At 41.8% G+C, this 16663-nt stretch overlaps 1 protein-coding gene across 1 annotated transcript; it reads right to left on the bottom strand.

Annotated features, from left to right (window-relative positions):
- Positions 1-12336: 12336 nt before the first annotated feature.
- Positions 12337-12882, bottom strand: LOC140009931 (uncharacterized). Its single transcript, XM_072056276.1, has one exon. It carries the CDS (start codon positions 12880-12882, stop codon positions 12337-12339), a length of 546 nt encoding a protein of 181 aa, XP_071912377.1.
- Positions 12883-16663: the final 3781 nt, after the last annotated feature.

Here is a 16663-nt window from a genome sequence, read left to right as displayed (position 1 = left end):
TAGTCTTCTAGTTCATTCAAAGGATACAATCATCAAGTGTCAATATTACAAGAATTAATAGTTTTCTGTACTAGAATTATTGAACTGAAAAACCAATAGAAATAATTTCTACATTCTATACGCCTATTAACTGTTAAAACATAATGCCTAAAAAATGTAAATCATAATCACGCATTTAATTGTGTACATGATGTGGTGCAAGCTGATGCATGAAATCATTAGCCGCCTAAATAAGTTTGAGATCGAATAATTAGTGCAAAATCTACTTGATTGCATGAATATAGACAATTTTTTTTCTTACAGCCAGTTGTTATGTGTTGGGAAAGGGGTACCAATACAAACACACAATATCAGAGTTAATCCAAGACAAATTTCTCTTTCCCCAAGTACCAGTTAAAATAGGAACAAACCAAATCACCAAGTAATAATACCAACAGTGATAATAAAATGCAAGAAAAATAAAGGGCACAGGACACCAAGATTTTTACGTGGAAAACCCAAATTGGAAAAAATCACGGGACCTAATCCAGTCAAAAAATCTCCACTATCACAATAATGGGAATACACAGGTCTATCCGAAATATTCGGATGACAACAATATCACCACCACCAACTAAGTGAAATTGCTACAAAATCACTCCCAAAAACTATAACTGTCAAAGAATTGGGTTTGGAAAGTTGTTACCAAATGAAGAGAAAATCTAAAATCTAGATGAGTAGAGCTTGACGAGAGGATCGCGTGTGTAAAATTTCGTCTCAATCGAGTTTCGAATCACCCTCCAATTAAGACCTTGAAGTGTTTCTCTCTCTAGCTTTTTCTCTCTCTTCATTTTTCCCTCTCAACCAGCAAAAGATGGCGGCTATGCTTTTTCTCTCTCGCACGAGGACAGAATAGAAGAATGCACTTCTGCGGCTGTCGCTTGTGGTTTTGACTTGAGAAACCCTCAAGTGTTGTTTGTGGGTTGGCCCACAAATGGGCTGGCCCACACCCAACAATCTCCCCCTCCAGCTCATTTGGGGGGTTTCACCAACCCTGCTTCTTGTCTGTAAAACAAGAGTTTCTCCTTAAACAATGCCTTGGTAAACATGTCAGCACCATTATCATCTGTATGCACTTTCTCAAGTGTCAACAACTTGGAATCCAGTACTTTCCGAATCTAATGATATCTCACATTAATGTGTTTGGACCGAGAGTGAAATGTAGAGTTCTTACACAAATGAATAGCACTCTGACTGTCACAATATAGACTATACTTCTCTTGTTTCATACCCAACTCTTGAAGGAATTTCTGCAACCAAAGAGTCTCCTTGCATGCTTCAGTAGTTGCAATGTACTCCGCCTCCGTACTAGAAAGGGCAATACATTTTTGTAACTTACTTTGCCATGACACTGCTCCCCCTACAAAAATCATCAAGTACCCAGAGGTGAACTTCCTATTATCAAGATCACCTGCCATATCTGCATCAGTGTATCCATCTAGCATAGTTTTACCATTATCGAAACATAGACATAATCTAGGAGTTCCCTTGAGATACCTGAGAATCCATTTGACAGCATTCCAATGCTCTTTATCAGGATTAGAGAGATACCGACTGACCACTCCAACTGCATGAGCAATATCTGGCCTGGTGCAAACCATGGCGTATATCAAGCTACCAACAGCCGAATCATAAGAAACTTTCTTCATGTCTTCTTTATCTTTCTCACTTGTAGGACACTGCTTGATATTCAGTTTAAAGTGACATGCAAGTGGAGTTGAGACTTCCTTAGCCTTGCTCATGTTAAACCTGTTGAGTACTTTCTCAATGTATTTTTCTTGAGATAACTAGAGCTTCCCATTTTGCCTGTCACGTGAGATTTTCATCCCCAATATCTGTCTAGCCGGACCCAAATCCTTCATTGCAAAGGATTTACTTAACTCCTTTTTCAACCTGTCAATCTTCACAGTATCACGACCAACAATCAACATATCATCAACATATAGCAAGAGAATAACAAAATCACAATCTGAAAAATTTTTCACATAAACACAGCGATCAGATGAATTTCTGTGGTACTCATGGTCTGTCATGAAAGAGTCAAACTTCTTATACTACTGTCTCGGTGCCTGTTTCAACCCATACAAACTCTTCTTGAGACGACATACAAGATTTTCTATACCATTTTCTTTGAACCCCTCTGGTTGTTCTATGTAGATCTCCTCTTTCAAGTCGCCATGCAAGAAGGCTGTCTTCACATCAAGTTGTTCGATCTCCAAATTCAAACTGGCTGCAATAGCAAGAACAACTCGTATTGATGACATTTTTACTACAGGAGAGAAGATTTCTTCAAAATCTATACCTTTCTTTTGACTGAATCCCTTCACAATCAATCTTGCTTTATACTTTGGTTGTGAGGTGTGCTCCTGAGTTTTCAACCTATAAACCCATTTGTTCTTCAGATCTCTCTTAGCCTTAGGTAGTTTCACTAAATCATAAGTATGATTCTCATACAGGGACACTATTTCCTCTTGCATGGCTCGCAACCAATCCTCTTTGTTCTCGTGCTCTAAACCCTTACAGTATGACTCAGGCTCTCCTCTATCTGTTAACAACACATATTCATGAGGATTATATCTGTTAGAAGGTCTTCTCTCTCTGGTAGATCTTTTAAACTCTTCTTGTGGTGGCAGTGGTGGTGTAGGTGGCGCCTCATGCTCAGGTTCATCAGCAGTAGGATTATCACCATCATTAATATCCTCTCTTTGCTCCGTCTCAGCTCCCCCTTGATTAAAATCAAAAGGTATTGGAATTGAATCTGGATCTGAATTTGATCTAGCAGGAATGTCATATAAGAATTTTGAGTTTTCACCTTTATCAATATCTTCAATGGTTTGATTTTCAAAGAAGACAACATCTCTACTCCTGATCACCTTCTTCTCAATAGGGTCATACAACCTATAACCAAAATCTTCATGTCCATAACCCAAGAAAATGCATTGCTTTGATTTTACATCAAGTTTTGACCTCTCATCCTTGGAAATATGAACAAATGCCCGGAAACCAAAAACTCTCAAATGCTTAAAGGACATATCTTTTCCTGTCCATACCCTCTCTGGGATATCACCATCTAGAGGAATTGAAGGAGAAAGATTTATCAAATCAACTGCACTCCTCATTGTCTCACCCCAAAAGGATTTTGGCAGTTTAGCATTATAGAGCATACATCTGACCCGCTCAGTGATAGATCTGTTCATCCTCTCTGTTACTCCATTCTCTTGAGAAGTTTTTGATATAGTTTTCTCCAATCTGATTCCACGGGACTTGCAATAAATTTCAAATGGTCCTCTGTACTCACCACCATTATCAACACCTACACACTTTAACTGTTTTCCTGTTTCTCTTTCAACTTTGCTATGAAAATCTTTGAATACATCCAAAACCTGATCTTTGGATTTCAAAGAAAAACACCAAACTTTTCTAGCAAAATCATCAATAAAAGTTACAAAATAAACAGCACCACCAAGAGACTTATTTTTCATATAGCAAACATCAGTGTGCACCAATTCTAAAGGATTCAATTTTCTAGATGGAGGAAAATTTTGAAATGCAACTCTGTGTTGTTTCCCATAAATGCAGTCAATACAAGGTTTAAGTGCATTACCTCTAATTTCAGGTAGGAGCTGTTTGCGAACAAATGTCTGAATCCCCTTTTCACCCATATGTTCAAGTCGCCTATGCCAAAGGCCAATTGAGGAATCACGAACTGCATTCACTTCTCCCTTCCTCAACTTGGCCTGCATCACGTTGAGGGTACTATGCTTCTTTCCTCTGGGAACAATGAGATTTCTTTTGCTGAGTTCCATTTGCCTCCACCTTGCAGGCTATGGTAACCCTCATCGTCAAATTTTCCTGTAGAGATAATATTAAGGCGAATATCAGGGACATGTCGATCATTTCTTAATATCAGTTGGCACCCAATATCTGTATCCAAATATATGTCTCCCATGCCAACAACTTTGCATGAGACCTCATTTTCCATCCTAACATATCCAAAATCTCTTTCGGTGTAGGTTGAGAAGAAATGCTTGTGAGGGGTAACATGGTAGGATGCACCCGAATCAACTACCCAATCACTGTCATAGCGAATAATATTCACTTGACCATCATCACAGAACACAAATATATCATCATGAACTATCACAATTGCTGTAGTCTCTTCATCATTTTTTTCCCTTCGCCTTACCCTTTTTCTCAATTTGTTCCCGTTTTAGGATTCTGCATTCTTTCATATAATGCTTATTTTTCTTACAATAATAGCATGCAATATTTTTTCGTGACTCAGACCTGCCTTTGGATTTGTCATTCCTGTTGTGGGGTCCTATACTTTTGCTTTTCCCTCTTCTTTCTTTCTTTTCTGTCACCAGGGCCTAGGACTCATAGATAATTCCATGTTCCTTTCTCCTGAACTCTTCATTCATCACGGCCTTTTTTGCAATAGCTATGGTCAACACACCACCATGGTTTCTCAACTATCCGGTAGTGAACTGAATAATAATAAAGCCTGCACTTCATCATCCAAATTCAAATTTAACGTAGTTGCCTGGTTTATCAATCCTTGAAAATTACTGAGGTGTTCAGTCATATCTTCCCCATCCTTATATCTCATCCGAGTAATCTGCTTCAGACAACTAGATTTATTCAAACCGGTCTTTCTTTCATACATGCTCTCAAGTTTTTTCCATAATACATCAGCTCTGGTGTCATTAGCAAAATGTTGAAAAATACTTTGACCAATCCATTTTCTAATATTACCAACAATTTTTCTGTGCATATTAGCACATTTTTCATCACTCATATCACTTGGTCTATATTTATCCCCTAGAACAGGTTCAAACAAATCTCTACAATACAGGTAGTCCTCCATTCTAGGCTTCCAAATCGAATAATTAGTAGCATTCAATTTTATCATGCAACCACTATCCGAATCATCCATTTTTAACCAGGACAAATGAGCAGCCTAGCCTGACTGCTCTGATACCACTTGTTGGGAAAGGGGTACCAATACAGGCACACAATATCAGAGTTAATTCAGGACAAATTTCTTTTTCCAAGTACCAGTTAAAATAGGAACAAATCAAATCATCAAGTAATAATACCAATAGTGATAATAAAATGCAAGAAAAATAAAAGGGCACAGGACACCAAGATTTTTACGTGAAAAATCCAAATTGAAAAAAATCACGGAACCTAGTGCAGTAAAAAAATCTTCAGTATTACAATAATGGGAATACACAGGTCTATCCGAAATATTCGAATGAAAACAATATCACTACCACCAACTAAGTGAAATTGTTACAAAATCACCCCTAAAAATTACAACTGTCAAAGAAGTGGATTTGCAAAGGTGTTACCAAACGAAGAGGAAATCTAAAATCTGAATTGGTAGATGAGTAGAGCTTGACGAGAAGATCACGTGTGTAAAATTTCGTCTCAATTGGGTTTCGAATCACCCTCTAATCAAGACCTTGAAGTGTCTCTCTCTCTAGCTTTTCTCTCTCTTTGTTTTTCGCTCTCAACCAGCAAAAGATGGCGACTGTGATTTTTCTCTCTCACACGAGGACAGTAAAGAAGAATGCACTTTTACGGCTGTCTCTTGTGGTTTTGACTTGAGAAACCCTCAAGTGTTGTTTGTGGGTTGGCCTACAAATGGGCTGTCCCATACTCAACATTATGTTATTATGAGGTAGTGGAGCTTGGGCAAGGTTGAAGAAGCAAAAGTTCTTCCATGTGTTTCATTGTTGAAGATGAAAGAGCAAGCCTCACATTCTTGAAGGAGATATTTAGGTGTACATCATTATGTGGTTCAAACAATTGGATACCTCGGCTTCATCAAGAGGAGAAGTGCTCCCCGGGTGCCTCGGGGAGTGGCCAAAACCCACCATTTTTACTTTTATCACTCAAGAGATTTTATGGTCTAATCTGTTCAATGTGGAATTAATTAATAACTAAAACAATTAGCTTCTTTCTTGCAGCGTCAACCATATTTCTTATGGTTGTTTTCCTTTTCTTTTTTGAAGGGCCATTAAAAAAGTTGAGTTTTGTTAACATTAGAGTAGTATTTTATTCCTTCTGATCAATATCATATTGCCTATTTCTCTTTCTGGGACTCTAATAATTAACTTTTCATTTTTCTACATTTATAAACAGTCAACTTGATATACAATGCTGGATTGTGGTCACAACGTTTTTTCTTATTTTTTTTATTATCACATACTCTATCCATTTTCTACCAAGAAAGAACATATAAGGAACATTTACCTTGTAAAATGGTTTTCCAGTGCCATGTCAAATGTCAATTCAAAGATTTTGTTGAAGTCAGATTTTGTTGAAGTCACCAAAAGTTACTCTCTTTTTTATACACTGTCAGTATAAAGAATTTTTTTTACACAAATAGTTTTAGATTATGCCACATAATATAAATTCAAATTTAAAATTTAAATCATACATATGTAGCATACATCCAAGGTTGCTAGTAAAAAAAAAAATCACTACATTGTCAGTATATAAAAATTGCGGGGCAAGTTAAATTTTATTAATGCCATCAAAAGTTACTCTTTTTCTATGTGAGTTATGAATCACTCCTAAACTATTTCCACAATCGAATGCGAAGTGCAGGAAAATTCCTGTGCTCCTTTGCTTCTGCCGTTTCATTTCTGGGCCAAAGAGAAGGTCAACATTTTAGGCATTTTCATGTCGTCAAAGAGTTGAAAACAATAAGTATGTTTTTGATTGCATGTCTTCACAGTCAAACTGAAACTCAACTAGATAACAATTTCTATGCCATGTTACATGCTTGACCAAATGAAAGTGAACCAGTACTTTTTTTTGTTGACTATATATATATATAGCTGTACTAACTTTATGCCCTTTTATTATTATTATCATTATTTTTTGGTCTAAAAGGGTTATTATAATTAGCCAATTCTTGAGGAAAACTCAAGTGGGTTTTTCATTAATTCCAACTTACTCCATTCATTGCATTTGGGATCCTCTATGCCATTATTCGATGTTAAATTCAGTGTCAATTTCACTTATCACGTGAGGGTGAAAGAACTTTAAATAAATAGCATATAATAAGTTAAATAAATAAGACACTTAACGTAAATATAGAAGTTAAATAAATACGACACTTGACAAAAATATAAAAGTTGCACTGAATTGCCATTGAAAAGGTGACACTGAGGATCCCGTATACATTCATTGGTGTAAAAGATGTTGATGCAAAAAACCTGCAAATGCGTCAGGATGGAGTCCCCATTAGGGGTGTGTAATGCTACAAAAGTGATGCCTACAGTAGGATATCGGGGTATCAGTTAATATACAATGTCATACTCATTATTTTTGTATTTGAATTTGAAATTGGTACGTACTGAATTGGAAAACCCCTTACCGATAATTTTGAATTCAACAAGTGCACTGGTCACCATATATCTACTATATTACCAAATTATCATATTTGATTTACCAAATTCATTTTGAATTCGATTTGTAATTCAGTGTAACTCCATTTGTAATTCTCACCCCCATGAATAATAAATCCATACTACCTACATTGATATTCTTTAATTTATACTTTACTTGACTCCAATACCATATGATCTACGGTTAGATGAAAATCTTTGAATGCAAAGTTGAAAATAAATTTAGCGCAACAGAGATTTCGTGGTATAGTATTAGTGCTCAAAATTCATGGAAATGAAAAAGACAATGATGCGACTGCTGAGAGCGTGATCCGAACTGAGCAGCAGCGGGCTGAGCGAATGAGTGAGAGGGAACTGGTGCCGGTGAGGTAAGCGAACTGACCTGCAAAGGGATGAACAGCGGGACTGGTTCCCCGTTGTGAGTCTGATGGTCAAGTCAGTTATAGCAATGAGTAGGGCAACAGTATTGATTACTCTAGAAAAGGCGTACCTTGTCTTGTCTGGTTGTGCTATATTTATAGGACTCTGGGTAATAGTTTCCTTATAGGAGTATGAGTCCTACTAGAGAGGGATTCCTCTTAGGGATCCGTCTGTTGGCTCCAAAAGGTTCGGGAGCTGCGACCCACTAGGCCCATCCAGCTGGGAGGCAGTGGCCATGCGCGAATTGGCATCCCACCTGGCCGAGCTGACAGGTCACCATGTTCGAACTAACACGTGACTCTGGTGGATTGGCCTCACTGCACTAGCCCCTCTTTAAGTCTAGAGTTATCGAAAAGTCGCATGAGTCTGGACCAAATTTCAAGATAACGCGTCAGTTCGGTATGGGACCCATAGTCTTGCAGACATTGCCTTTGCTCGAGTAACCGTCACATTCATTCATGTAACCGCCACTTCAACCATCATGTTGTTTCATAATGATAGTTACCAATCCAATCGTCGCACAGTGCTACGGTTATCGGTATTAAATTTGAATTTGAATTCGAAACGCTTCATCTTCCCGCTCTGGTGGCTTATAAATAGGCTCCACCAGATGTCACTTTCACGCTTTCTTCTTCATTTTCTCCACTCCCTCAATTTTATAGCAGTTCAAACAGCTCTTTCCTTCTCGAGTCTGTTCGTGCGTCTTGTTATGAGTTCAGTCGAGAGTCAGCCTGTACCTCTCCCCTAGATATCACTTGGCATCCGAACTGTCTTCTCCTAGCCTCACTAGTAAGTTTCCTATTCTCTCTTTTATGTCTTCTTGTTTTGAGCATTCTGATATCACCAGCTCGATCCCTAGGCGTAGGATAGCCCGACCTATCCACGTAGAGGTCATCTCTTCTGTTTTTTCTTCTAGTTCGTCCTCTCCTAGTTCGTCAGGGTCAGAATACCTTTCATCCCCGGTTCGCTCTCCTGTTCAAACCATGAATCAGCTCGACCAACTTGCCCAAACAGTTGCTGGAACTGCTGCCCAAGCAATTCCACTTGAAACAGGTCCAGTTCAGGTTAGGGCAGGAGCTTCCAGAGGACCTGACACCGACTTCGGGGAGGTCGATATGATCCCTCCTATCCTGGAGTAGGAGGGTGTGGACGAACTGGTGGAGAAATATGACATTCCCTCCAGTTCGAAGCTAGGGTTGCTGGACCTGGGGAATTCGCCAGCTGACCTCCCCCTGGGTTTGTGGCCACCTACAAGGATCAGCTCATAGCTAGTTTTCACCTTCCTATCCCCAACTTTCTTTTTGAGATTCTTATTTTCTGAGGTATTCGAATAACCCAACTCATCCCCAACGCAGTTCGGTCAATCTTAGGCTTCTTCATCATATGTCGCCTTCTTGAAATCCCCTACTCCTTAGATTTATTTAGGACATTCTTCCAGATGAAGGTCAGTGGCCATGTCCATGGTTGGTTCTACTTCGCTCGAAGGAGTGGAGCGAAATATCCCACCCGCGAGCTGTTCATTGGGGCTCCTTCCTCAATTCGGACATGGAAAGCCCAATTCTTTTTGTGATGAACATTGGGTTTCCTCCACTGACTTGGAGGGAGGAGACCCAGGTCACTGATCCTATTCCCCCTCCTCTGCTTGAGGCCGAACTGGACCGCTTACTCAGTTCGGACCTAAGGCTTAACGTGAAGGAGTTCAATAATTCCCAACTCTAGTCCGCTGGCTTGATCAGGGCAGAGGTGTCTGCTCCTGTCTTTCATGTCAGATCCCTCACCCCGGATGAGCTTGCCGCCCGTAACTTTTTCCTTTTTTTTTTTGTTTTCTTTTGCGCGAACTCCCTAGTGTTGCTTGTACTGACCATTCCTTCCTTTCTTGTAGTGAAGAGGTTCTCGCAACTATCCATAGGTGAAACTGGCAACTCGAGCAAACCTATGCCTTCTTCCTCTACCGCCCCTACTAGCTCAGTTCTTCCACTTCCCCCACTAGTGCCTATTCCACAGGCACCGGCTCAGTCCTCCTCTGCCGACGAGGAAGGAAAAAAGAAGCGTAAGAAGTCCACGGCCAAGAGGGCACGGATTAAGGTGACTTCCTCGCCAGTTCGGGCGGAGGGATCTGCACCTACCCCCCACCAGCTTGGCCACTATAGGATAAACTCTGCCGAGCAGCAGGTGTCCTCCGAATCCCCTTCTACTATATGGCGATAGAGAAACGTGGTTAATCTCAAGCAGCAAACCGAACTGAGCTCGCACCCTCACCTCATGCATTTTTGTCCAAAGTGGGGATTGTCGATCAACGACCGAGCCCAGTACCCAGAGGTAGCTCGGGAATTTCGCAGGGGGGCAGTTCTCCCATGGGACTACAATTTCATCTGTGTGGCGCCTGACTTCGAGCTGCTCGAACACTGCTACCTCAGCACAGATCAGGTTGGTACCAAATTACCTCCTACGCATCCCTTCTTTTTTCATGTTTCTCTTCTTCTGCTTGATATGCTAACCTTGGGCTTGCTTCCTGAACTGTCAGGTAAACGTGGCTGGGTCCGACCTTTCAAAGAGGTTCGAAAACATGAAGGAGACCCTATCACAAGTTGGGGCCTCCAAAGACAAGTTGTCGGACCAGCTTGATGCTGTTGCTGAGGAGATCGTGTCTATGAAGAAGCAGAGGAGATCGTGTCTCTGAAGAAGCAGCTCGCGCAAGCTCACACCAGTCGCAAGCTGGAGGAGAAAAGGAGCGCCGACCTGACTGCTCAATTAGAGAGCCCGAGCAGAAGAGGTAGGCTGAAATGTCCAATCAGATCGATGCAGCCTTTGAGGAGAGTCGCCAGTTGGACGTTCAGGAATTCAAGAGGTCGGAGGACTTCTTGAATGACTTGGCCATCCTGAATGAACCAATTCTTCAGATCGGCTATACGCGAGCGATGGACGACGTGCGACCCCTGAACCTTGCCCGATTTTGACCTCGGGAGATGGCCTAGCTATAATTCTCGAGCGCTCGTGTAGGTAGACCGGCTGGTGGAGGGATATGCACACGGACGGAAGCTGGCCGATCTTGTGGCTGACCCCTCACTACCTGCGGCCTCCCCTGAGCCCAAGCAAGAGCACCAAGGGGAGAATTAGATAGGATGTAGCATAGGGTGTAGGACGGAACTGAGTAGAGCCAATTCGCTTTTGTATGAACTCACTTGTAAATTTGCTTTTGAATGAATGAAATCTTATTTCAACACTTAGTAAAATTTCCATTCATATCTTTCTTGTCAAAACGTCTGAATACATTTGCGCGAATAGAATTCTGACTCATTCATGCGCGAACTAACTTTGTACGAACTGACTTCTACTTTACACAAAACAATTCGACCTTAACTGAGTACCTCTGTGCGAATAGAGTTCTATCTTGTTCAGATCCATGCAAAATAGCTCAGGTCATGTACAGGCAGAGTAAATGAATTTTAATGAAAAACCTTCAGATTCGAATTGTGCCATGTACGCCGGACTTCCTCTCCATTGAGATGGGCTAACTTATAGTACCCTGGGCAATCTGCTTCCCTCACCACATAGGAGCCTTCCCAGTTCGGATCCAGTTTGCTCGTGCCTAGAGCCCGACTTACTGAATTTTTTTGTAGGACCAGATCCCCTGATTTGAAGAAGAGGTGTCTTACCCTAGCATTGTAGTACCGCGTGACCAGCCCCTTGTACTTAGCCAGTCTTATAGCTGCTTTCTCTCTCTTCAATTCGAGCAAGTCCAAGTTGAACCGCATTTCTCCCTCATTATCTTGGGCTACAAAATTCTGCACCCTGCTCGATGGTACACCAATTTCTACCGAAATTACTGCTTCTTCTCCATAGGTTAAGGCAAATGGAGTTTCTTGGGTGGCAGTTCGAGGCGTATTTCGATAAGCCCAGAGTATGGTAGGTAGTTTATCCATCCATTCAGTCCGGGCAGACTCTATTCGAGTCTTCAGACCGTGGAATATAGTTCTGTTGATGTTTTTTACCTGGTTATTAGCCTGAGGATGTCCCACAGAGGTGAAATGTTGCCGAATCCCGAGGTCGGAGCACCAATCTTAAAAGGAATTGCTATTGAACTGTCGGCCATTGTCCGAGACCAGGGCTCGTGGTATGCCAAACTAACAGACTATGTTCCTCCGGAAGAATTTTTGGACCGACCTGCTGCTGATGGTGTTGAGTGGTTTGGCTTCCACCCTCTTGGTGAAGTAGTCTATGGCCACCACTAGGTACTCGTAACCTCCTGGAGCTCGGGGAAACAAATCGAGAGCATGTCAATTCCCCATTGGAAGAACGGCTACGAGCTCTAAAGAGAAACCATCTCCTGAGTTGGGGCGTGATGAATTGGTGCATGCAATTGGCATGACCAACACCCCACCACCAGTTCGGCTGCGTCACGAAAGATGGTGGGCCAGTAATATCCGGATAGCATCCCTTTCTTGGCCAGAACTCACGGGCCAACATGATTTTCGCAGATGCCCTCATGGAGTCCACGCAGGATATAGCCCCCTTCCTCCGGTGTCACACACTTCAGCCACGGACGCAAGTAGGATTTCCTATACAGTACTCCATCCGGGAGCACACACCTCTGTGACTTGAGAAGAATTTTTCGAGCCTCTATTTTGCTTGAAGGGAGCTCCCCGGTGGTTAAGTACCGCACAATAGGATCCATCCATGAGTTCATCACTTGAATCACTGTAGTGTCCAACTGTTCATATGCCCGCCTTTTGACGACCTTCACCAACACTTCTTTGTTCAGCGTGCCAAACGAGGTGGATGCCAACTTGGAAAGGGCATCGGCTCTTTTATTCTGACTCCGAGAAATCTGTTCGAGTGCAAACAGTTTAAACAGACTCCTTAGTTCATGTGCCTTGGCGACGTATTTTTTCAGCGGCTCTTCCTTGACTTCGTAATTTCCTAGGACTTGGTTCACTATCAGTTGCGAGTCGCTATGGACCCTTAGCGATTCAATTCCCAATTTCTGAGCTACTTCCATCTTCGTGATCAGAGCCTCATATTCGGACTTGTTATTGGAGACTCTAAAGTCGAACCTTAAGGCGTAAGCCAATTCTTCCCCGGTGAGGCTAATTAGGAGGTGTCCGGCTCCACACCTTTTTTTATTTGAAGCTCCGTCGATATACAACATCGAAGTTGGGATGGCCTATGCGGCAGCCTCTTTGGCCTGCTCGGCCTTGGCCTGTACGCTAGCCTCTCCGGCCTGTTCGGCCTCAGCCTGTACAGTAGCCTCTTTGGCCTGTTCAGCCTCGACGTGTTCAACGCTAGTCTCTTTGGCCTGTTCGACCTCTATTGGTTCCGCGCCAGACTCTTTGGCCCGTTCGGCCTCAGCCGGTTCAGCGCCAGCCTCTATGGCTTGTTCGGCCTTCGGCAGTCCAAAGAAAACACCTTCTGCTATGAAGTCAGCCAACGCCTGGGCCTTGATGGCCGTCCGAGACTGGTAACTGAGGTCATAGACAACTCCACAGCCAATTTGACCATCGGGCTTGGACAATATCTATTTCAAGGGGTGGTCGGTCACCATCACGATGGGGTGAGCCTGGAAGTATGACCTGAGTTTTCGTACTACGTGAACTAGCGTTAGGACATATCGTTTAACTACAGAATACCTGGTCTCCGCCCCTTGCAGAGTATGGCTGACATTGTACACCGGCCTCTAGACCTTGTCTTCATCCCAAAGTAGCACCGCGCGATGAACAGGGTTTCCTCCTGGCTAGAAGAAGTTAGAGCCGGCAATTTTGGCACTCAGAGGTCCACTCGAACTGGGGACCTCTTCTCAGGGCCTTGAAAAAGGGAGAACCCTGAACTGTCGATTTCAATAGGAACCTGTTCAAGACTGCCATCCTACCAACTAGTCGCTGCACTTCCTTTATGTTTCGGGGAGGAGCCATATCCATAATGGCCTTTAGCTTATCAGGGTTAGCTCTTACTCCGTGTTTAGATATCATGTATCCTAGGAATTTGCCTGACCTGACCCCGAAAGTGCATTTCTTAGGGTTCAACCATTCGCGATCTCCGAAGGATGTCGAAGATTTCTCTAAGGTGCACGATGAATTGCTCCTGAGTTCTGCTATTTACCAACATGTTTTCCACATAGACCTCTATATTTCGATCTATTTGGTCCTTGAACAACCTGTTCACCAACCTTTGGTAGGTCGCGCCTGTGTTCTTTAGTTCGAACGGCATAGTGACATAGTAGTAGGTACCGTACTCGATGATGAATGAGGTTCTCTCCTAATCTATTTCATCCATGGCTATCTGGTGGTATCCTTTAAAAGCATCCAAGAAACAGAAGATCTCGTATCCCATAGTTGAGTCTACGAGTAGGTCTATTCGGGAAAGATGGTAGCAATCCTTTAGGCAAGTCTTGTTCAGGTCGGTGAAATCCACACATATTTTTCAGGCCTTGTCATCATTTTTTACCAGCACAGGGTTAGCCAACCAAGTCGGGTAGTAGACCTCCTTCATGATCTTCGTCTCTAATAGCTTGCCTACCTCCTTCTTGACGATTTTATTCCGTTCAGGCACGAAATTCCTCTTCTTCTACTTCACAGGTCGGATACTAGGGTCTACATGTAGCTTGTGAACTGCTAGTTCAGGCAAAATTTCGAGCATATCATCCGCACTCCAGGTGAAAATTTCTGCATATTCTGCCAGAAGGGATTCTAGCGCCTTCCTGGTCAGTTCGCTCAGGCATGAGCCGGTCTTGACCACCCGATCTGGCCGTTCTTTGCTGATCGGTAGTTTGAGCAACCCCTCATCCATCTCCAGTCTCTCTTTCTTCTCTGCTAGCTCCCAAGGTTCTAAGTAGGCCGCTTGAGCTACCAGTTTCTTCTTGCCCTTGAGAGTTGCGATTTAGCAGTCCCGAACTATCTCTAGATCCCCTTGCACCTCAACTACTCCCGCAAGCGTGGGAAATTTTATGCTAAGGTGTAGAGTTGAGCAAACAGCTCGGAGTGCATTCAGGGTAGGCCGTCCCAGGATCATATTATACGACGACGGCTTTTTCACCATCGCGAAGTATATTGGGACAGTTCGACATTTTGGCGACACTCCTACCATGACCATAAGAGTTATCATTTCCTCAGGTCTAATCAGTGGACCTACGAAACCAATCAAGGGAGTTTGGACTGCGATGAACTGCTTGTCTTCCAGTTGCAACTCTTTAAAAGCTTTGTAGTATAGCATGTCAATGGCGCTCCCATTGTCTATGCATACCTTCTTTACTTTGTAGTTGCGCGTTATATGTGAGAACCCGTAATTTTTCCATTTTCTAGGTTTTATTATATTTCTAGGTTTTCTTATCTTCAATGGTTTGTTTTCTGCACTTTCTGTATCCGAAAAATTTTCTAGATAATTTTTATGAGTAAATATAGTTTTTAGATGATTTTTCTAATATCAAATAGATTTTGAGAAATTAAGAGCGTATACCGGATGTGGGACCCACTAGTGCGAAAAGTTCGGGAAAATTCGGCCAACTAGATTAAGTTTTGAATACTGGAATTAATTGATCGGGTGTTAAGAGATAAGTAGAGGGTGTTAAGTGGATTGATATAAGAGAGACAAGGTTGGTGAGCATTTATTAAAAGGTGACAAGTGTCACCCTCCCATTTATTCTTGGATTTTGACTAACTTTCCTACTTTACCATTTAATCAAAATTTGACCAAAAATTCATCACATTTAGCTCCCCTTTGGCCGAACGTCTTGCTCAAGAGAAGAACAAAATCCTCCAACTTCCTATCTCATAATCTTGCTCCAATCTTCAAATTAAACCGATAAAACTTCAAATCACTCCATAAAAACTCTTCTCTTGGTAGGATTAAGGTTCTTGGTGAAGTGATTTGGAAGATTTAAGTGCAAGGTTGCTCCATCTCTTTGGTTACTAAGGTGAGTTGTGAAGAACCACCCTCCTCCCTTAATTGATGCTTAAATCATGCTTAGTGGTTGTATGAGATGCAATTTTATGGATTAAATCTTGAGTTTTGGTTGAATGATGAAGTTTTATTATTTTTGGGGATTTTTCTGTTTTAATATAAGCATGATTGTGTGGCTATCTATGATGATTGGACATGGTATATAATGAATCTAGGAGGTAGAAAAAGTGATTAATTGCAACCAATTTCTGGTTTATAAGAAATTTCAGAAAACTAGGGTTCTTGAGGGAGCATTCTGCCCGAATTTTTAGCTCCTATATAGAGGCCGAATTGGCCTTGGCTTAAATCATGAAAGTTGTAGGGAATGACATTTTAGAGGTACCTACAAAATTTCAGGTCAATCGGAGTAGTGTAGAATGAGATAAGTCGAAATTACTATTGCTGTTCTGGTTGTACCCGAATGTAAAAATTGCGCCTGTAACTGGTTGTTTTGACTGGAATTCATTCCGAATTGGTTGTTGAGGCCTTCTGGTGAAATTTATCCCTGTTTCTTAGCTTTCAACTGGTTTTGGAATTTCTGGATTTGGAGTTGGAGAGACTGAGTTATGATGTTTCCACTAGAGTGCGTTTTGGTGAATCTGTTTTACATTTTTGATGTAGTATCTTGCATTTTTGACCTGTTTTCACTCAAAACTGGGTTGAGTGACCTTCTGTGATGTTGTAGCCCTGTCTTTTAGCTTCGAAATGGTGGGTCTTTTACCCTCATCCGATAATCGTAGTGAAATTGGTGCCATTACTGCAAAACGAGGACAAAAACTATTTTTTTAGGGCCAAAGCTAATTGCATTTCCGAATTTTCTGGTTTCCTTTAATGTTTGTGTATGCTTA

This window comes from Coffea arabica, chromosome 6e (assembly GCF_036785885.1).
Source record: "Coffea arabica cultivar ET-39 chromosome 6e, Coffea Arabica ET-39 HiFi, whole genome shotgun sequence".
NCBI lineage: Eukaryota > Viridiplantae > Streptophyta > Magnoliopsida > Gentianales > Rubiaceae > Coffea > Coffea arabica.
This window is presented reverse-complemented; position numbering and strand designations above follow the sequence as displayed.

What these genes read in the sequence shown, in the direction of transcription:
- LOC140009931 (XM_072056276.1), bottom strand. Translation starts at nt 12,882, where the DNA reads ATGGAAGTAGCTCAGAAATTGGGAATTGAATCGCTAAGGGTCCATAGC.